We start from the raw sequence: 22,902 nt of genomic DNA, 5'->3' as shown, positions 1-22,902 counted from the left end.
TTTAAACAATAGAAAAAGTGCAAAACAAGAAAGCAATGGCATACAACAACAGTGAAAGGCAAAGTATCTGTTTTCTTCGTGCAGTACATGATTGCAGGGACGATGTCGGTTGTTGTTTTGACCAAACAAACTCATTTAAATGTTCCCATCACACACCACCCCCTCACTCTCCGCTCCCTCAGTTTCTGGTCTTTCGCTCAAACTACACCCCCTCCTGGAGGAACTCTCTCCATCTTTCCTCCATCCTTTTGCACCCCATCTCTCTGTCTGTTTGACACACACACACAGGTCCGAGCTCTGAGGGACTGTGTGTGTCTGAGAAGTTGCTGGGGTGAGTGAGCAGTCAATTACAGTCAAGCTAGAGTTACAGGGTGAGCCGCACACACACACACACACACACACACACACACACACACACACACACACACACACACACACACACACACACACACACACACACACACACACACACACACACACACACACACACACACACACACACACACACACACACACACACACACACACACACACACACACACACAAAGAGCGTCACCTGGACTTAGATCAAATGCCATTAGAAGGGTATGTGTGTGTGTGTGTGTGTGTGAGAGAGACAGAGAGAGGAGTCCATCTGTCTTCTATGATGCTCCAGTGTGTTTCATCTCTTTGAAGTGCAGTGTCACACAGCATATGGACTGCTGGACCCCAGCTCTGTCTTTCTCCTTCTATGACCCCTTCTCTTTCCTCTCTCTTACATTCCCTCCCTCTCTCCCCATGCCAACAATCTGTCCTGGCTGAATTCCTAGTGCGTTGTTGAGTTCACACACACACACACACACACACACACACACACACACACACACACACACACACACACACACACACACACACACACACACACACAGTCACACACACACACAACTACACCATTATTACAACCAGACACATTCATCAGGCAATCATGAGATGTTTACAGAAGAGGAAGTGAAATTATAGCCCAAGCATCCCAGTGATGTTGATATGGATACAAACATGTCAGCTCCACCCACGACTGGATCGCTTTCAGAATATGTTTTCCCAGTCCTACTGGCTCTGAAACGTATCACGTTCGATACTTTGATATTGACGTCAAAGAAACCTTGTATGGTACACATCGGTATTATGTGTTAAGATACCTTTCGGGCTGAACGCAATGAAGTATCTCCGTTCTTGAATTGCTCAACATATGGTTCATATCGTTATCCGACGGAAACCTTGTATCTCCATAATTCAACATTTTAAGTTTTTTCGTAATTTAACGCCAGACTTCGTCGTACCCTAGCGTCGTGCAAATGTAGCGTACATAACCAATCTACAAGCTCACAACGCATCGTATCGTGCTTATAGATTTACCATTTTCCTTATTTTGAAAGATTTGGAAAGTGGTTAAGTCTGTAGGTTTTATAAAGATTGAATCAATGAAAGGTATTAACTAGAGCTTGTGACTAAATAATAACTACATTGGATCCATTGGCACATTGGAACCTTATTTTGACATACGAGGTTTCCACCCGACAGCAACGATGTATTTTCCCAATCCCACTGGCTCTGAAAAGTATCATGTTTCGATACTTTGATACAGATATTGTGGTCAAAGAAACATTGTATGGTACACAACCGGTGTCATGTGTTAAGATACCTTTCAGCTGAACACAATGAATGCATCTCGTATCGCCGTTCTTGAATTGCTCAACATATACTTCATATGAAACACGAGCTGTGACGCATAAAGACCATTATAGTGCAGCGATACAGCGATGCACTATAACACGACAGCCACAGGGGCTGATATGATCTTTCAGCTCGTATAGGATGCATTACTCGTGCACACGTGTGAGACGCATATACTAACACGAGACCCATTTCCTTCACGTATACAAAGGGGACAGCATCTATAGCACACACACAAAGACAGCAGCCACTTGAGGCTTGATTATACTTAGTTGCGCGGAGCCGCACACCACTAATAGCCGATGTACAAGCTCACAATGCGTCGTGCAGCAACGCGTTCCGTTCTGAGCTTGTACTGTAGATGGGCTATTTTTGTTGCCCGACACTGGCGTGCAACCAAGTATAAATCAGGCTTCATTACCACAGCCTGACAGGGTGGTAAGGAGAGAGAAGGGAAGAGAAAGAGGAAAAGAAATAGACAAAAAGGGGGGGAAAAAAGCAAGCAAGAAAGAAATTAAGCTAGAAAGAAAGGGGACCCCTGTTAAGTAACGCGCTCGTCTCCAATACGCCCGCCCCCTCGATTTCCTGCCTGCCTGCCTGCCACTAACGTTTCTTGGAAAAGATCAATCGGTGGAAGCCACACAGAGCTGGCAGGCTGCCAGAGCCGTGCAGGCATGCTGGTCCTGAAGCCAGCCGCTCTGCAATCACAAGACAGGGGGACACACTGGTGAGCCTTGAAACATACTGTACGCATGCTGAGGGTACGCATGCATGCGCACGCCCCAAGTCCTCGCACACGCCAAGTCCGCACACACACGCGCGCACACACACACTCCCTTAACCCATTGAGACCTGAGAGCTTAAGTCTCCTAAATCCCAACAGTTTTCTGAAAAACGTATCCCTAAAATTATATGTATTTGGCCGCAGACCCCCATCAAAATATTTTGTTCCAGGGACCCCCCAGAAGCAAAGATTTGAGTTAAAAATGTTCGCTTTAAAAATATATATATTCAAAGATTTGCACACATTTTCACGATTTTTCAAAAATAGCAGATCTACAAGCTCGTAGCGCGGCACTCGGTGCCGCGCTATGAGCTTGTAGATCTGCTATTTTTGAATAGCCCAAAGTGTAAAATAATGCTTTTTAGCTCAAATCTAAAAATGACACAGTTCCAGGTCTTAATGGGTTAAATGGGATGTGTCGTTTTCATCATATCCATGTGTGTAGTTTGAGACGAACTGCGGCGTATTTTGAACACGGATACATAATTTTTTTTTACGGCATGGCTCCTACAGTATGTGGTGAGCCGTTTAGAAGATGGGTCTGTGTCTGCTGTGTGTCTGTGCTCGTCTCCCAAACCGCTGGATCGATCAGCGCCAAACTTCTCGTGCAGGGCGCCAGCAGGACATATGCATGTGAATGATTTTCCACATACGTTTTATACTTTGTGAAATATTTTACTTTTTGCAACGCGTTGTGAGCTTGTTGATCTGCTGTCATCTTGACAAAACGTGAAAACATTTTCACACATTTTAACAACACACATTCTGTGTGAATATTTTCATATAGGGGTCCATGAACTGTTCCATATTTTTTGCCCATAGCTCAGTCTGTAGAGCGCTCGCCTTTTGGCCACAAGGTCATGGGTTCGATCTCGGGCACCGTCAACTCAGCACATGAGTAGCACGGCTTGGGTGCGGCAAGTCGTGCGGTAAGTACTGGGAGCTGATGGTAGGTGTTGCGCTCCACCTCAGCAATCCATCTCCCAGGGGTCTAGCGCATTGAGAAACAGCGATAGACTCCGGTGCTCTACATTCTGGAAGTAGTAGTGGGGTCTAGACCGGAGAGCCATTTATATGGAAATTTAGGAGCCTAGTTGGAATAAAGACATGATTTGTTCATCTCCCACTGAATTGATGAAATGCCCATCTAGTTATGAGGAGGGCAGGGCTCCATGCAGCAACATTAAGAAAGACTTGACTGTTACAGCTACAGCAAGAGAGTATAAAATACTTCAAAAACCTTCCCTTTGAAAGAACACATCCCAGTCAAACCCCAGTTCACACCCGTGGATGTGACTACTGAATTGTTTTCCAGCAACGATGAAAAGCGGAAATAGTCACAAGGGCTTAAGTGGTTGACCAGGAGACCAGAAAGTTAAACACTGCACTCTCTTTTCCACCATTACAATCTGGTTTATTAGCCGACTCCAGGCCTTGATGTCTATATATATTTCTATATATGTCTATATATTTTTATGAGGATGATAAGGTGCCTCCACCTTCTCACTATTCATTAATTCCTTCCCCGAAAGTGAGTTCTTTCTCGTTTACGAGTGAAAAATCGAAGCAATTCACGGCATTAGCCCATCATCTCCTCGTGTCATGAAAAAGACATCTTAAAAATACAAGTGTCACTGTGATAGCTGGAGGTTAGGTTTAGCCAGACGTCTATTTTCCATGTAGTTCTGGTTCCGTTATAGTTGGCTTCGTGTCAAACATTGCTTGTTCTCTGAGCCGTGGATCTCTGCTGCGCTTCCTGTTTATATCTCTCCTCTTAATCCAACACTCCTTTCTTCTGCTTGGCTGATAATGAAACCCCAACAGGATTCACATCTACACTGCAAAAAGTGTATTACTGAGAGTATACCAACTGAGAGTATACAAATGAATCCATTTGTACGTCAAATTAGCACTCTGGGTTTTATAGTGAACCTAGTCACGTAAATTCTGTACATGTGCTTACTTGGACCATGGCACGCCTCATGACAAAAAATCAAGTAAAAATAAACAGCTAGTTATTGGGTCATAACTTGTGTGTGTACATGGAGTGTGCGTGCTGCATTTTTGTTGATCTTCCCTTCAAACCATTAATGTATGAATGCAGACAGTTTCCATTTTCCTCCTTTCACTCAAGGATTCAAGCTGTGTGAATTCATATCTTTTAATATACAAATCGGTAATTGATTTTTTTTGCTCTCTCTCCATATTCCTTTCCCCGTCCTCCAATCACCGTTCTGTATTTCTCCTCTTATCTCCTGGCCGTGCCACTGACCTCACAATGTTAGCTTCTCAGGAATTCATCGGGAGAATCGTCGCCATGGCGATACAGTGGTAACAGACCGAGTGAGGTAACCCTGCCTTGGCTTTCATTTGCCAAGCAGACACCCTTATCTGGCATGACTCACTCTGTTTGTAACACACACACACACACACACACACACATATACATTTGTATTACTACACTTGTGAGGACCAACATGTTTGTACAGTGATTTTATAAATGCCATTTTAACCCAAAAGCCTTAGTTTAATTGCGCACCAGGTGTCACACACCCCAAATAGCTGACCCGCAAACTCTCAAACGCGTCACAGCGCGACACATTGTAGGCTTGTAGGTCAGCTATTTTGGGTGTGCGACAGCATTGCACAACCAAGTATAAATCAAGCCTAAATATATTTTTTAATAATAACCAATTTTCTTGTGAGGACCATGAAAATTATCCTCACAATAATGATTTCTCAAATTCTACCATTCTTGTGGGGACGTTTGGCTCTCGCAAGTATAGTAAGAAAACACAAACACACACACACACACACACACACACACACACACAACCAGATGTGCAGCCTCCTCGCAGCAGGCTGGGGCTGTTGGCTAACCCCCGATTACGAGCCTCTCGGTGGGGCTTATGTACACAACACCCTCACCCCTGGGAATTGGAACTGACAAGCACGAGTCCACGGATTTAATCTACCAATGGCCGTCTATGAAAAAATATATATATATCTGAGCATGTGTGAACAGTGTCACGCCCACTGGTTCTCAACCTCGGGTCCGGGGACCAGCAGGGGGACCCTTGCAGGTCTGTAACTCTGAGAGCGTGCAGATGGAACCAAATGGACCCGAAAGGGTCCATTTGGTTCCATTTGTATGCTCTCAGAGTTAAGTTAGCACTGATAATTTTACAGTGTAGATTGGGGCTCCCGAAGAAAAAAACAACCACCAAAAAAAAACTGTCGGTAAGACTGTATATTAAGGTCGGGTCTAAAATGCACTATAAGATCATTTGTAATGCATTATAATGGACTTATAATGCATTACAACACTCATTAAGAATGTTTATATGTACCTTATAACACGTTTTATGATGTATGATAAGTGCTGGTCATAATGCATTACAAGCTCAGCTCAAGTACCACGACGCTTAGTCAGTCATGAAGTGTCTTTGTTGTAAGTTGTCAAGCATAATTAGAAACATGTCCCCTCTCAGAGTAACAGACACTTAAGGGGTCCATTTGGACCCCTGCTGGGCCCCGGGCCAGACGTTGAGGAACGGTGGTTTACACCCACACTGTAGCAAGACAAAACAATGAGCTCCCAGTTGCAGTTGAACTCTCCGAGGTCTGAGGGATGTTATACAGTGTGTATAACAATGAGAACATTATGCCAAATGAAGGCTCTTCATCTGACCATTCTAGCATGGAAATCCAGACAATTATACGGCAATCAGAAGGTCCTAAGTAGTTTGTGTTGTGAATTCAACAGGCAATGTACTCTGAAATAATTGGCAAAACCGACGCTGTATCCACCAGCAAATCGACGGTGTCGGGCAGAAAACCTCTCATCTCCACATTTCAACTTTTTTAATGTTTTTCTTTAATACCCTTCTTCCTCGTACAACAGTGTTGAGCTTGTAGATCTGCTATTTTCGCTTGTCTGTCTGTCTGTAGGGCTTTACAAATGTCGAACCGATGAAAAGTATTAACACAAGCTTGTGACTAAAAAACAACTCGGTTGCAACATACAAGGTCGCCGCTCGACAAGCCGACAAAACGAAGTAAACAATCTAGCCTTTCTTAATTTGCGTTGCCTCCTGTAACGCTACTTAAGACCTTGTTAAAGCAGTCAGTTCGCTGCCTTAGCAGGGGCCGCGGTTCTCAACACCCCGGCGTACCAGCTGCTGCCACAGACCATGTTCTTTGTGCAGCCAATAAGACAGACCTGACACAGCTGTCAACAGCTTCATCAAGCCTCACCAAGCATGACTTAATAGCTGGGAAGCCATAACAAGCCGGGGTGTTTAGGACGCACCGCACACTCTTAAACACTCTGACTCAGTGACATAATTATGGGGAAAATGCACCCCAGTATCTTAAACGTTTACATTTTTCCTTTAGGTATTTTTGCTGATGCTCTCATCCACAGTGACAACCAATGAGCAAGCATTTCTGCAGTGCAGAACAGCCTCGTCTTTGAATACACGTCGGTTTACTGTAGGGATCAAACCCGTATTTAGTCAGAGAAGCGTCTCTCTGAACACCAGACAACCCCTTGCAGCGAAGATCTGAAAGCTCACCTTTGAGACACCTCAACTGAGGAACCAATTAGTGCAGTGGTGGTGATAAGACTTTATTGTTTGCATTTCTCTGTAGATTGGTTACTGTCCTCGACAGTATTTTAGCATTCGTGTTTGGATGTAAATCCATTTCCAGCTCCATCTGGCTGACTTTTCTGCCATGCATTTTCTATGATAAAGACGTGCTCCTCTTCCAAGCGCCACACATAACATTTCAGGCTCTTTGCCATCCAGCATCGTCTGGCGTAGCGCCCTGGGTATGTCGAGTAGAAAACGGCTACATTTTTGGAGAGGAGCACGGCTCATCAATGTCACTTTCCTATGCCGAGCGACACGCCCACAAGCGGCAAACATTGACCGTAGGCGTCTAACTCAGCTCATATGCAGTAGGGCTGGGCAATTAACCGAAAATATATAAAGAAAAACAATATTTACAACCAGTAACAGACTTAATCTTGCTCATGTAGGCTAATCGAAATAATAAAGAAGCAGGTTTTCTTTTCTCTTATATATCAAATTGGCGCAAAACAAATCCCAATAGATTTTTGGATTAACCATTTAACCCTGTATTATACTTCGTTGTACAATGGTGGCTTACAAAGATAGTGAGAATAGCCGATCTGCAAGCTCACAATGTGTCACATCGCAATGCATTGTGAGCTTGTAGATCTGATATTTTTTACTAAGAACTACTAATACATTTTTACTAATAAATAATCTAGGCCAAAGTTTCAAATAATATTACCCAGCCCTGATATGTAGTGCTCCGCTGCTCAAAGAACTGTGGACACGATCCCATAAACTTTAACCTGCACGGATCGGAATTTTGGTTACAATTGTAAACACTTTAACCCATTAAGACCTGGAACGTATCTGTGTCACTTTAGATCTCTTTGGCTATTGAAAAATAGCAGATATACAAGCTCATAGCGCGGCACCGAGTGCCGCGCTATGAGCTTGTAGATCTGCTATTTTTGAAAAATCTTGAAAAATAAATGTTTAGATTTTTTTTCCCAAAAAAAATTAGGATTTAGAAAACATTTTTAAGAATCGCCTCAGGTCTTAATGGGTTAAACCCTATATACTTAGTTGACCTCGGTCCCCCAGTGGTCTATACTTGCTCCCCTCCTTGTTTCCCTCTACAAGCTCACAAGGCGTTGCAACTATTTTGACTGAATGTTCACCCGCAGAATAGGGACACTAGGGTTCATGTGGTTAAATCACAGCAACTGAGGAAGTACGGGTGCAAAATTCATTTAAAGAAAGAAAAAAGAAAAGAAAAGAAAGAAAAAAGAAGACAGCCGTGTATCGTTTCAGGCATACATTGTGTGTGTTCTTTCTATTCTTTGTAATTGTGTAAATGTTAGTGAAGTGATGGTCGCCTGGCGGCCACAAGAGTGGATGGTACATTAACTCATCATGCCTAAATGTAGGGTTGATAGTGATCTGTGGGCAAATGAAAGGCATTGCCATGGTAACAACTACTGCCCTGCCCTGCAGGACAGTGCAGGAGAGAGAGAGAGAGAGAGAGAGAGAGAGAGGCAGCAAGAAAAACAGCCTTTTATTGGCAGCGATCACGATCACTCTTTTGTTGATGAAGAGGAAATTGATACAAAAATGCAGGAGGACTCAGCAGTGTGTGTGTGTGTGTGTGTGTGTGTGTGTGTGTGTGTGTGTGTGTGTGTGTGCGAGGGAAAGAGGGAGAGAGAGACTAAATGAGTGTGCAAAGGCATTAACAAGAAAGACAGAGGCAGCTACTCTGAGACAAAGAGAAAGACAGAGAAAGCAAGAAATAAACAAAGAGACTATCGAATGGAACAACGAAATCCTAGTAAAAGCCTCAGTGTTCATTTATCCATTAGTGACTCTGAGGGGGTATGAATCTAACCAAACAGACCCCTCTCTGAATTAAATGCTCTAAGCTCGGCAGTTGTTTGTTGACCTCAGTTGAACGCAGCAGCCATTCTTCCTCCCCTGATGTGACCCCGCCCACTTCCTTTGTTTTAACTCCTCCCATCCCGTCTATTTCCGGACCTTTGTTGCCAAACACTTCTCTTTTCCTTTTGCTTATGGGAGATAGAGAAATGGGGTGTGACGTGTGTGTGTGCGTGTGCGTGTGTGTGTGTGTGTGTGTGTGTGTGTGTGTGTGTGGGGGGGGGGGGGGGGTGATGAAGCAATCCTTTCCCAGTCATTTTTTCTGATAAACGATACCTTTGCTTCTCTGAAATGTTATTGACAGCATATTATTTATTCAAAGCACACACACACACACACACACACACACACACACACACACACACACACACACACACACACACAGTCAGTTTCTGCGCACTCAGCCAGTTCTGCTTCACAGACACCGTGGGAGAGCAGATGAGAGAAGCTCATTTTCATCTGTACTCCCTTTCTCCCTCTCTGGCTGTTTTTTGTCCCCGTCGGTCTCTCCTGCTCCTCTCCCCCCCAGGCTGGTCTCTCCTGCACGCTGTTTCTCTCTCCCTTTTCTCCACACCTCTTCCCTAGTGGTCTGCACTCCCTCCCTCTCCCTCATCTTTAGTCTTCCCTCTCTCTGATCTCGTCTCCACTGTGGCCCAACTGCTCACTCAATTATGTTACAAAGAGAGACCACACACACACACACACATGCACGCACACACACACACACGCACGCACACACGCACACAGAGGCACAAGGGGATGAGGGTGTATTGTTTGGGAAGTCACTGTGTGTGAAGCACTGACACATCTCTGTTTAGTCTTTTCCATTTTGGCGTCTGGTATGCGAGGGTATAAATATGATTAATACTCCACTGGGAAGCAGAGACATGTATGGCATGGAGTCTCTGTGTACAGAGTGTGTGTGTGTGTGTGTGTGTGTGTGTGTGTGTGGCTGTGATTCTAGAGGGAAGTCATTAAATGCAATAAAGTGGCTCGCTCTAGGGAGGATAATCCAATAGGTGAGTGAAATTAGAGCAGGGATGCTGGACGGTCTGCACAAAGTAAACATTGACAAAAACAGAACAAAAAAAGACAATAATTTTGCCTCCTGTGTGTTTTTCTTTTCTTCTTCTTTTTTTTCTTTCCTCCACAGGATTCACACACCCGCAAAAAATGTCCTTCGCCCACCACCGTAGCAGTCGCCTCCACCCCTCTCCCCCCCCCCCCCAACCCCCGGACAGCAGGTCTCTGGGAGGAGGAGGAGGAGGGAGGAATGGATGGGGGGTGCAATGAAAAGGGAGACAGTTTTACCCCTACCTCTGAAAAAAAAAGGTGTCACGAGGAATTAATTGACTCATTTATCCAGTGGTTAGATCCTGTTGAAATCTGTCTCCGATAATCACGGTGGATGCAATCCACAATTCCCTTTTTAAATCGAAACTTAATGATTTTTTTTCTCTTTCCAAGGGGACTTTATATTCCTGAAATGTCAGTGCTACCTGGCCTGGTGGGAGACACAAACAGTGCCCCCCCCCCCACACTCCCCTCCCCCTCAAATCAGTGCTGTGGCCTCATTGCGGCGCCACTAGCTAACAATCTGCTCGGGGAGCTCCTTACCCCTCGCTGAGTCTGGCCATGTTTATATAGGGGTTCTCTAGGAGGTAGCTGTACCTGTCATAGTGCTCCAGCATGTACCTGGGGGCGTACATGTGCTCTTTGGGGTCCGTGGGGGGGTACTCCTGGAGGGAGCCGTCGAACCAGCCCCCCGTCCGGATCAGGTCCCGGATGTAGTTGAGGTCGCGCTTGTCCTCGTAGTCGCCCCAGCGCGGGAAGTCGCCGTTCTGCGCCGACACCAGCTTGAAGTGGATGCCCTCGGGCATGAAGCACCAGGAGCAGTGCCAGCCGGCGAAGTGGAAGGGGCTCCCCACCGCCCACTGCACCAGGATGTGGCCCGTGTCGTTCTCGTACTTGCGGAAGCCCGGCATGGTGTAGTACTCGCGGCGGCGGAGGCGGATGCCGTCGTTGTCGTAGACGTCGTGGAGCATCCCCGCCGTGCAGCCCGACACCACCTCCAGAGAGCCCAGCTGCTTCCAGAAAAACCCATACAGCGACTGGAGGCGGCCGGAGAGAAGGAGAGGGACAGAAAGAGAGACAGACAGAGAGAGAGACAAAGAGAGACACGGAGAGAGGGGAATTGGAATTAATCATGATGCCGACGGGATGAAAGTCAATGCAGTTCATTTATTGCATCATTTCCCCATCTGCTGTTTTCAAGTGAAAGTTTTAATGAGTGGCATGAGAGAGAGCAGGGAATGGAATAAGTTAATACAATAAGGCACCATTCAATGAATTTACCACTTCAGTTTGAAGTGTCACCAACCCATCTGATGTTTATCACTAAAACCATTCATGCAGAATATATGACATTTGATGATATATTTATTATGTTTTACGCATACAGATGGCTGTACAAAACAAGCAGCCACACACACACACACACAACAAACCTTGCGCATATGGATGGCGAAGGGCTCCGTCCAGCCGTCAAACAGCTTGAGGAAGAGGAGGCCCTCGCGTGCGGGGATCTCGTCCGCGTCGTTAATGACGAACACGTCATCCGGCCGCATGCCCATGACCCTGGACATGCCGTTGCGCGTCAGGTAGGTGCGTAGGTAGTCGTCTGCGATCCAGCCGTCCTGACGTCCGCCCTCCGGGAAGTGGTCCAGGAACACGTACAGGATCTTGTGGCGCACGTAATCGTATGTACCGTTGATGAGCAGCTGCAGGAAACTAGGATTGTTGGGAGAAGACAGGGCAATAATTAGTTGTCATTTCAGCAGGATTTAGAATATTTTAAACACTTTAAACCTGTCATCCTATTTTGGGAATGTCATTATTGTTGAAAACGTTCAAATGTTTCCCTAACATTTCCAAATTAAAAGTATATATGGGGTTTAAGTGCTTGATAAGAAACAAACCAACAGTGACACAAGCAAGATGACGCTCAGCTGAATAATTCAGAAACCTAACATAGACCAAGTCCACCATTTATTAATATTTTTTATTACGAATATTGAACAGTATATTTCCAAAATGGATAGTAAGCAGTTTTTATACAGTAGCCTGGGGTACCAGAAGAGTATAGAGATATCGGAGAAAACAAATAATAGAGAAAGGGGGATAGATCAACCACATAATGGCTTATTTATACTTGTTTGTGTGCCACGTTGTGCACATAAAACAGCAGTTCTACTGGCGTGCAACTAAATATAAATCACCCGTTACTCTCTGTGTCGCGCACTCACCCACCCACACACACCTAGTTTACATACACACAACAATCCCATTATCAGCCATATCCCACACACACCACATCATGGTTATGACTACATGTCAATGAAGCCGTTTGCATGCATAGAAAAATACAATTCTGACTGCAACCATCTCAGTGTTCATGCAGTGTCAAACAGAGTCATTAAGTGTGTCAATCATGCCATCCAAGGGTCGTCAATCACCTCTATTGTCATAAACAACAGTCAAACTGCTCCCTAGGCATTTCATGTTTATCACCACTGTCATTGTTTTTCCAGTGATGACACTTGCAATGCCGTGGAGGTAGGATGTCAAATTAGATTTGTGAGCTGTAGACACGATAAACTCAACACTGAGCAAAAAGTTGTTAAAAAACATGATGCCCCAATTCTAATCTAAGAAAGTCAACACAACAACAGTGTCTACTCTAATCTCTTATTTTTATGTATTTAAACAGTATATCTCCAAAATATTTGCTGAGAATCTGTGATATTTAACCCATTGAGACCTGGAACGCATCTGTGTCACTTTAGATTTCTTTGGCTATTCAAAAATAGCAGATATACAAGCTCATAGCGCGGCACCGAGTGCCGCGCTATGAGCTTGTAGATCTGCTATTTTTGAAAAATCTTGAAAAAATATTTTTTTGATTTTTTTCAAAAAACTGTTAGGATTTAGATTTTTTTTAAGAATCGCCTCAGATCTTAATGGGTTAATTATACATACATACATACATACTGTACTGCACATACATTCACACCTTGCTTCAGGTGCACAGGTAAAACCTCAAGCCTGATTTATACTTTTTATAGGTTTGCGCACTGTCATGCATTGAAAACAGCCAATCTACAAGCTCACATGAGCTTTTTTCAGACTATTTTCAGTGCGTGGCAGTAAGTATAAATCACCCTTCAGTCTTATTGTTGACCACTGAGCAGTGCCACTGGAACATTGGGTGGATCGAGTGCTTTGCTAAAACAAGTCTCATATGACTCACCGTAACGGACGCCTCTCTCCGTAGGCGGTGAAGTTAGACTCACACACCAGGAAAAGGTCTACAGCTTGGGCCAGCTCGTGGAAGCGGACGTGCAGCAGATCAAACTCATGGTTGACGTTGATGGCGTTGATGACCCTCCGCGGCGCCTCCCTGGGCGTCAGCCGCTCCTTGGTGGGCAGGTTGGAGTGGTAAACCATGGTGGGCACCCCGCAGTACGGCCCGTGCCAGCCCGGTCGACACACGCACTTCACCAGTCGCTTCCCGCCTCGGGGCCTGGACTTAGCTTTGGGAGGAGCGGAGGAGGGCTCCTCGACCTCCAGTGGTTTACGTTGCCCAGGGGCCAGAGACCTGAACCCCGCTCCGGTGGCCACGGAGCCCCCGGCTTTCCCAGGGTCCTCCCTTGGGGTAGCCACCTCGGTGCCCTGCCTGAAGCAGAGGGCCCCGGCTTTGGTCCGGACAAAGTAGTGTGTTTTGTCATCGTGAAGCATGTGAGTTCGGGTGTGGAGGTCTCCCATGGATTCTAGGGGGTCTGGGTTAAGAACCTTGGGGAACAACACCTGCTGCTCTTCTCCCGCGAAGACCCTCTCAGCTGGGGGTTCGAGTCTAGCAGGCTGGGCTGGGTGGCTGGGGAGCCAGGAGTTGAATTGATCTTCACTTCTGTCCTGTAATTAGAGATGAAGAACAGCTTCCTTTTGATAAAGAAAATAAAGATGGCACAGTGTGGTGCTGTTGACCTGAAATCATTCAACCTGCCCAAACACAGCAAAGCAATGATTAACTGAATCAAACCATCGTTGCTCACGTAGCTTATGAGCAACCTCAGCTTTAGATGGGGAACTGGGGGTCCCTCAGCTAAATTATTGATAGTTAGGAACCAAATGGACCCTTACAGGTCTGTAACACTGAAAGTGTACAAATGGAACCGAATGGACCCGTACGGGTACAAAGCTACTGCACAATCCAAGTTGAGCTGGCTTCAGCTGCAAAGCTACAAAACGAGCAAGTGCGGTTTAACCGTTTACACTCACCTTCTCACTTCACAAATTATGATTGTAATTGGGGGGGAGGGGGGGGGGGGGTCTGTGTTCTTTTCATTGCCAGACTTTATATTTTACATAATTGTTTTCTCGCTCGTCGGACGTATGCTGACATCACGAGCATGTTGATTAACACAGCTACAGATATGAAGATTATTATATTATATTATTATATATTGTTATATTATATGAAGATGGGTTGAAAATGGGTGAAGTCGTCCTTTAATGCGGAACAAACTAGGGATCCTTGAAATTAAAAGGTTTGAGAATATGCGTCTGAAGCTGATTGGACCACTCAACAGCACACACTTTACAAGCCAACCAATCATCATTCACAAGCCCTGCGCTCCTGCTGCTGTGTGTGTGTGTGTGTGTGTCATAAGTCTTGATTCAGCCACCTCCTCCCCAGCTCCACCTGCTCTATACTGCCTTCCTGTGCCATTCATTGTCATATAAACGTCAATAAACTCATAATACTGTACGTGAGTTGTCCTGGCTGAACTACAGTAAATCAGAATAAAACTGCACTTCAAAATTAAGCTTCTCTTGTTGTTTTATAAAGCATAATAATAATAATAAAAATAATAATAACCGAAGCCTATATAAATACATAAATACATACATACATACATCTTTTCACATCCAGCAGAGGGTTCTGTGTCACACTTATTTTGGCAATGTCCAGTCATAGCCAATTTTTTGGGGGGAGTATATTCAATTGCTTCTCCAGACAATGGGAAAGTGATATTCAGACAGATTGTTGCTTGGCGATATGTGGTTGCTCTGATGAGACCAGAGCCCTTCCCTCCTACCAAAAAAAACAGATGCTGGCGGGCAGGGTTGCTGCCAAAAATAGCTACCCCAGGCCCAGATTCTGTGTATTAGCAAACGCCATATGGGTCATACGCAGGGTCACAGAATGGAAACCCATTATAATCTACTATACCAAGGGAGACAAAACAAAAATCGCATTGGCACCCGACCCCGTTTCACATGCTCCTCTCACCTCAGTGGGAACGTCTCCACGTCTGGGCTCTTCCGGTTTCTCCCAGGGATGCGGAGGCGCCGGCTCTTCCCTCAACCTCATCTCCAGCCCCGATCTGCCCACGATTCCTGGACCCGCTATGACCACGTTGGGCCCCAGTCCCAGGACGCCCAGGCCCCCGGCGCCCGCGGCCACGCGGGGCTTGGTGTCGGACGGCCGGAGCACCGGCGGCGGAGGGGCCTCCTCCGGGGAGGCGGGGCTTAGCGGGGTGGCCGTCCCGCCCCTTTCCCTCCAGAAGAAGCCGGTGACCATGATGAAGGACTTGATGTTGGGGTAGGGCGCGGACAGCTCACGCAGCAGTGACACATAGTGGAGGGCCTTGTAGTAGTGCAGGAAGGAGATGACGCACAGGCCCACCGTGCACAGCAAGAACACCCTGTGACGTCGCATTTTCATCCTGCAGGACAGAGAGAAGTTCATTAGCCACTTTCAAACCCGTTGTCCCTGTTGTGGGCATGTTATTATAGGCTAAATGTTTTTAAAACTGAGGTGATCGGCTACTTTAGCTATTTCTGAAATAGGCTCAAGTGGTTAGTTTTGCTTTTCATTTGAGCTGTCAACACTTTACAAAGTGTAGGAGGAACTGCCTCTATTGCATAATACTGTATATGATATATATGTATGTACGGTATATATGCATCTGAGGGACTTCACCATTACAGTAGCTGGAATCCCATTGTGATAAAACCACACAGACAACAAAAAGAGACATCAGTACTCTAAACCCTAAACACAGTGCAAGGCATTCAATCAACAGTACACACACACACACACACACACACACACACACACACTACAGTATCGGTCAACAGTAGACATACATTCAGTATGAGAGTACAGTTACAGTAAGCCCCTTTCTCACTGGACAAAAAAAACACCCAGCTTTTGTCTTTAGTGGGAAAGGTTATAACCGACATTCACTCTCTTGGGACAAATGACTGCAGTAGACATGGGTAGTCATTCAGCATAAATCTACCAGCGTATCTACCAGGAACACCCTGGTAGATACGCACATTTTCACCCCTTTTCTCTGGCACGCTGATATGAGACAGCTTCTCCTGGGGAACTAGCATTTGCCCCTAAATATAGATGTGCGTGTGTGAGCTGTAAAAAATAATTAATGAGCACAGTGTGCGAATTAAGATTGCAAGCAACCGTAATCTCATCAATTTAAAGAAAATGAGAATTCATTTGAAGTCATTTAAGCTTTTTTCTGTTATCAGAATCCTCTATTATAACTAGGCATGGAATTATATGAAAATGCCATGTCACGAAATAAAAATGATCAAACGAATGAGGTAGTCATACTTTATAGGGTTCCCCTTGCATAAGATAACAACACACTGTGAGTCTGTTCTTTAAATGAAATAAAGTCCAACTGGCATTGTGTCAGCCTGTAGTACTTTAGTTTGAACCAATAAACTTTTTATTGTTTTTTTCAATAAAAAAATAAAAATCCTGAACAACACTGAATATACTCTTCAAAAAGTACTGCTGGCCGTGTGGTAGTTTTCTGTCATCAAACAGTACTGCTGACCTGGTGGCCTACAGAGTGAGATGTGCCAAACACTTGTTTCTTTTCAAGCTACTTGTAGATTACAGTGCAAGAATGTCAGCATATTCACTTTTGCTGGCTTCAGACGTTCTCTCAGAGGTGTGACAATGTTCCCAGTGGCACTAAACACACTCTAGGAGGGAACACGTGTTCAGTACATTAGTCAGCTAAACAGCTTTTTCATGTTGCTCCAGATGACATTCATGCTCATCATGGATATTCATGATGATTATCCCGATAATGGAAATTCCCCATGATATCTTGAGTGTTTTTATCACAATAAAAGATCAAATCTTATACAGGTCTCCTCCCATCCCTAGTTATCCCCAGGACCATGCCTTTTCATGAATCACAAAACAAGTAATTTGGATTGCGTATCGCCTTTGGACAGGACATGTGCCACCCAAGAAAGAGAGAGATAGAGTGACACACAGAGAGAGAGAGAGAGAGTGACAGAGAGAGAGAGAGAGAGAGACAGAGAGAGTGAGAGTGAGAGTGATAGAGAGATTGCATGTGCTATTTGCAGGCCCTTCACAAACACACTTATTTTGTACAGTCTATGGAACAGAGAGAGAGAGAGAGAGAGAGAGAGAGTGAGAGACAGAGAGAGTGAGAGTGATAGAGAGATTGCATGTGCTATTTGCAGGCCCTTCGAAAACACACTTATTTTGTACAGTCTATGGAACACACTCATTTCTGGCAAAAGAACATCATGATTGATTAGATGACACACATCTTTTTATTTGCAATGAGTTGGGTAGGCACTCCTGTAGCTTTTATTGTGTACACATGATCATAACATATCGTCGCTGTCAAAACAACTCTCATCTCCATATTTTAACTTTCTGCGTTTTCGCAAATTATTGCCTTACTTGATCATACTACAGCGTCACACAAAAGCATCAAAAAGTAGCAGATCTGCAAGCTCTAAATGCGGCGTAAAGCAACTCGTTTTGAGCTTGCAGATCTGCTACTTTTGCCATTTTTGATTTGAATCCTGAAAAGTAACAGTTTTGGACATACGAGGTTTCCACCCGACAGAGACGCTATGATCACTTTGAAGCAGAAAGGCACAATTAATCCACTGGCAGTGGGGAAGGAGTCCATCGCCCAATTTAGCTGGTATTCCCCATGATCATTTTGGTAGGCGGTCATTCCCCCAGGAGAGTGGGAGAATGACTTACAGTACAGAAAATGGTCAAGGAAATTGAAAACGGGACTCAAGGCATATGGTATGTGCCCATAAACACTTTGGTATCGGGTCGCCCCAGAGAAACCATATTGCATAGAAAATGAACCGAGAGAGATGCAGAGGGGTTGTATTTCATCTTTCATTATTCATCCTGTATAATGTTGCATGAATGGAGTGAGTGAGTGAGTGTGTGAGAGAGAGAGAAAGAGATAGAGAGGGGGAGAGAGAAAGAGGGAGAGAGAGAAAAAGAAAGAGGGAGGGAGAGAGAGAGAGACACGGACAGACAGTGACAGAGAGAGAGAGGGTGTGTGTTTGTGTTTATTTGTGTGTGTGTGTGTGTGTGTGTGGGGGGGGGGGTAGATAAGAAGTAGGAGTGAGGAAAAAAAAATGTAATCATTCCTCATTCTGGGATTAGCATAATCTTCAATAGTACGAGATGACATTGCCCAATCACAAACCGTGCCAATATAATCCTGTTTGTCCCCAATTGTAGACTGGGATCAACTCGTTTTGTGATCAAGTCTAGTGGGAGCGAATACGGATATTATCTGTGCCCCCAAATATAATTCCCTCGGAAAACAGGGGCGTCATAGTGGTAGGGCCTACCCATAAACCGCTGAAGTCTTCTTCAAATACAGCTTGGTATACTTCCTTTGGAATGTTTTATTCTATAGTAAGTTGTAGTGACTGGCGACACTAGGCTACTCGATTCGGAATTCATGTGGAGGAACAAAAACATTGTAGCTTCTGACCAGATCACACTTAGTCAGTTCGGAATGGAAACCAGTCTTTCTGCCATGTGGAAAGCCTGGTGAGGCGAGGTTACACAGACTGTCTTAATTCAATTTCTCCTATGGCAAATAGACAGTTTTCGCCATCATATAAAAAAACTAAATGAATACATTAACTACTTAAATAAAGCCTATATACTTCATTGACCATGGTCCCCCACTCCCCCAGGTCCTTTCCCCCTCTATACCAAATCTCTTCATCAAATATTTGGCTATTTTGGCCAAATGGTCCCCTATCGTGACATGCCCAGAATAGGGACACTAGGGTTACAAACTAAAACAAACAAAAAACCTTAGAGTGAAGTGAAATATAAAAACAATGAATGGCAGATATTTGAACGCATACCCCTGGCCTTGACTTTCAGGCACTGGCTTTCTAACAAATCCCTCTCCTCCCGAGTAGGATTTCCTTTTTCGCCGGGCGCAGGCAGTGCGGTCAAGAAACAGGGACAGTCGGTGCTTACACGGCAAGTTCTATTCTTACATAATAATCCATCTTTTTTTCTTTTATTTTTTTACGCCTTACATCTTCCTCGGACCACCTTAAGGATACAATGGACGGGGAAAAAAAAGAAGCCACAGAAGAAAGGTAAAAAAAAAGAAGAAGAAAAAGGTCTGCCACTGCCAGTAATAGCACAGCAATGCATTCATTGCATGAATCTCAAGTACCTTGTTCTGCCCGGACCACAGGGACCCCCACTGCCACTGAAACTACATGAAACGATGGAAGAGAGTGTGCAGCGTGTGTGTGTGTGTGGGGGTGTGTGTGTGTGTGTGTGTGTGTGTGTGTGTGTGTGTGTGTGTGTGTGTGTGTGTGTGTGTGTGTGTGTGTGTGTGTGTGTGTGTGTGTGTGTGTGAGAGACAGGTGAGAAAGACTGGATAGCCCAAAAAAAAAAAAGAACAGAAGGAAAGAAAAGAAGGAGAGTACAGAGAACATACTGTAGGAGGATGGATAGAGAACAGAGATATTCTATTGGGGGTGAGATCACTCTGTTCACACACTCCTAATATGTGCTGCATAATGGACCGCAGCCACGGGGATAGGCTTACACCTGTGCACAGAAAAATCCTGAGTGTTCATTTAACTGTAAGAGGGTACAAATGAAACCAAATGGACCCGTTAGGGTCCATTTGGTTACATTTGTACCCTCTTATAGTTACCCAAAAAAATGGGTAAACGAACAGGGGATTTTTACTGTCTACCATCACAGTGTATGGATGACGTACAAATTGATAACTTAACACCAATGTTTCCTGTGTAGAGACTATCGAGTACATCTAAAGTTGCATTATCTAGTGTTCTTTCCCCCTAGCGTCCCGAGTTCTAATTCTGTGCCGTCAACCATGTTGTTAAAAACAAGCATGTGACTCATTTTGGACTCGAGGCGGTTCATGTACTGCATCACGAGTCACGACAAAGTTTTTAAGGGAGCCGAGAGACCGGGGACTTCATGGAGCGGGAGGGGATGGATGGTGACGGTCTTTGTAGGTCATGCCGTGGGACTGAAGCCCTCCCACGCTCGCTCTCCTCTCTCTTCCATCTCTGTCGACAACAAGGGCCGATACCACACTTGGCACGGACACGGACACAGACACAGACACAGACACAGACACAGACACAGACACAGACACACACACACACACACACACACACACACACACACACACACACACACACACACACACACACACACACACACACACACACACACACACACACACACACACACACACACACACACACGGTGAAGGAAGCGAGAGATAAAAAACTCAGGAGCCCGGAATGAGATGGGAGGACAGGAGAGGGGAGAAGAGGACAGGAGGACAGAATCGTTGTAATGAGCCCCCCCCCTATTTAATCTTCCATTCCTCTTCCTCTCTAAGGTGTGTACATTTTGGTTCACGTCCGGCGTATGTGCAAGGTTTTACAACAAATCAATGGTGTGCCAACAGCGAGACCTTGAGTTCTCTCTTTCTCTCTCACTCACACACACTCACAAACACTACAAAACTGTAGCCTGGTAGTGCCACATCTATTTCCTTGTTTATCCTATCACCCCCGTTGCCAAGGCTTACTTCAGCAAACTATTATTATCTTGCCGTTGCATGATGACATTCAAATGCTGCCCAGAGCAGGAAAGGCTGATAAAAACCTGTTGGCAAGCACATCATTATCTCCGTTTTATCTCTCTTTTTGAACATGCTTGAAATACTGTTTATCCACACAAGCTGTGGTGTGGTGCCAGATTACGCAGGTGTGTGCTGCCAGAATGAAAAGGAATCTGACCCCTCTCTCACTGTAAACAGATCATCTCTTCTGAATGCAAAATAGTGATTTAGACGTGCGGCTCATTTAACTGCATAGAGCACAGGTGTGCTGCTACCCAAAATAGACAGATGAGCTGAAAGCACATTTTCTTTCTTTTTTTTCCCCTTATTTGTTTTCTCGACCACAAATGTTATGAATGTGATTTAGACAGCGTGTTATTTAGACAGACGTTAGGTTCATTGTTTACCTGGCATCCTATAGTTTTTAATTGTACAGATTGTTATTAAGATAGCATGTTGTTTAGACAGATGCTGGGTTCTTGGTTTACCTGGTATCCTAATTTATTTGAGGCACTACGTTTCTCTCTGCACTCTATTTATGGGATTATTTACCTTGTTTATTGACTAGAGTTCTTGCTTACTCTGCTTATTCCTATCTCATGCTCATTAAGTCGCTCTGGATAAGAGTGTCTGCTAAATGCCAAAATTGCTTTTTATTTGACCTTCATTTATACGGGTGAAATGCAATCCCATTGAGACACTAGATCTCTTTTAACGGGGGAGCCCAGTTCAAATTATCTTCAACCTCAAACTGTAAATTGTAAATGTTGAGATCAAAGAGAGGGAATTGAGAAAAAGTGGAGACAAAGTCAAGAAGAAAAGAGAGACAACAACCTCATCAAACTACAGCTAACCGCACAGAACAAGAAACTAGTTTGTTGTGAGGGAGCTTGTGACCAAAAGGCACCGACAGAGAATTGTCTCTCTCTCTCTCTCACGTACACACACACACGCTCACGCATGCACGCACACGCACACGCATGCACGCACACGCACGCACGCGCGTCTTCAAAAGTGATGCTCTTGACTGCGTTTGCTCTCAGTGTCAACCTACGATGATGACCCAGACATGGCCTAGCGCCCGTCTCCATGGTGATAAAGCCATGTCTGCCAATTAAAACATGGCACCTGGTCAAGGCTGCAGTGGTGTGTACAGGAGGGGAGGGGGGGGGGGAGGAATGTCCAGACAAAAGCCCTATTTGTGTTTGTCTTAATGGGGGGCCTGTGTTTATACTAAGGGAAGGCAATAATGTTGCTTTGTTTGTGGAAGTTGTGATATCAAAAGCGGATGGGGGAGAGGGAGCGCTGCTCACCCCCTTCATCACTGTTTATGTTCAAGCGTTGCTCATAGATTACACAGCACGTCTCTGCCCCCGACTTCCTCTCTCTCTCTCTCATTTCTATCCTCTCTCTTTATATAACATCTCAACTTTTTTTCTGTTGCAAATCACTGCAAAAATCCTGAGTGTTATAATGTATGTACTTTTCAACCTGAAGTGCCTGATTAGGGCAATTGAGCATGTCATATTATAGGCGACAATTGTCAAAGATTGCACAAATAGCAGATCTACAAGCTCACAAGGCATTGCAGTGTGACACATTGCGAGCTTGTTAGCTTGGCTACTTTCGCCGCACCACACCGTCCTATGACAAAGTATGAAATAGGGCTTAAGTGGTTCAACTCGGAGCGTGAGAAAAATGGCAGATTTTCAGAGAGCGTACTGCAGCCCCCGCCCGCCTCCTGTGTTTGACTCAATCACAGTCTGTCTCCATGTCCCTCTGGGTTTGGAAAACGCTCGACCACCAGTTTACGAACACAGCCCAAACATTTGGTTTGGAGACGTGGAGGCTGATC

The 22,902-nt window shown here is 44.9% G+C and overlaps 1 protein-coding gene across 2 annotated transcripts in view; it reads right to left on the bottom strand.

The window, feature by feature from the left end:
- Nucleotides 1-10,264: 10,264 nt before the first annotated feature.
- Nucleotides 10,265-22,902, bottom strand: part of mgat3b (beta-1,4-mannosyl-glycoprotein 4-beta-N-acetylglucosaminyltransferase b) — a gene marked incomplete at its 5' end in the record, with an annotated part of 61,142 nt that continues 48,504 nt past the window's right edge. The window contains 4 exons of one of the 2 annotated variants that reach the window (XM_080454568.1): nt 10,265-11,120; nt 11,517-11,799; nt 13,319-13,980; nt 15,362-15,797. In XM_080454568.1, coding sequence (XP_080310694.1) covers nt 10,623-11,120; nt 11,517-11,799; nt 13,319-13,980; nt 15,362-15,796 — 1,878 coding nt within the window. In that variant the 3' untranslated portion in view covers nt 10,265-10,622. Of the gene's footprint in view, nt 11,121-11,516; nt 11,800-13,318; nt 13,981-15,361; nt 15,821-22,902 lie in introns of those variants that run through there. The other variant, XM_080454567.1, reaches the window with a different exon arrangement.

Source organism: Gymnoscopelus braueri (assembly GCF_963280865.1).
Source record: "Gymnoscopelus braueri genome assembly, chromosome: 2".
NCBI lineage: Eukaryota > Metazoa > Chordata > Actinopteri > Myctophiformes > Myctophidae > Gymnoscopelus > Gymnoscopelus braueri.
This window is presented reverse-complemented; position numbering and strand designations above follow the sequence as displayed.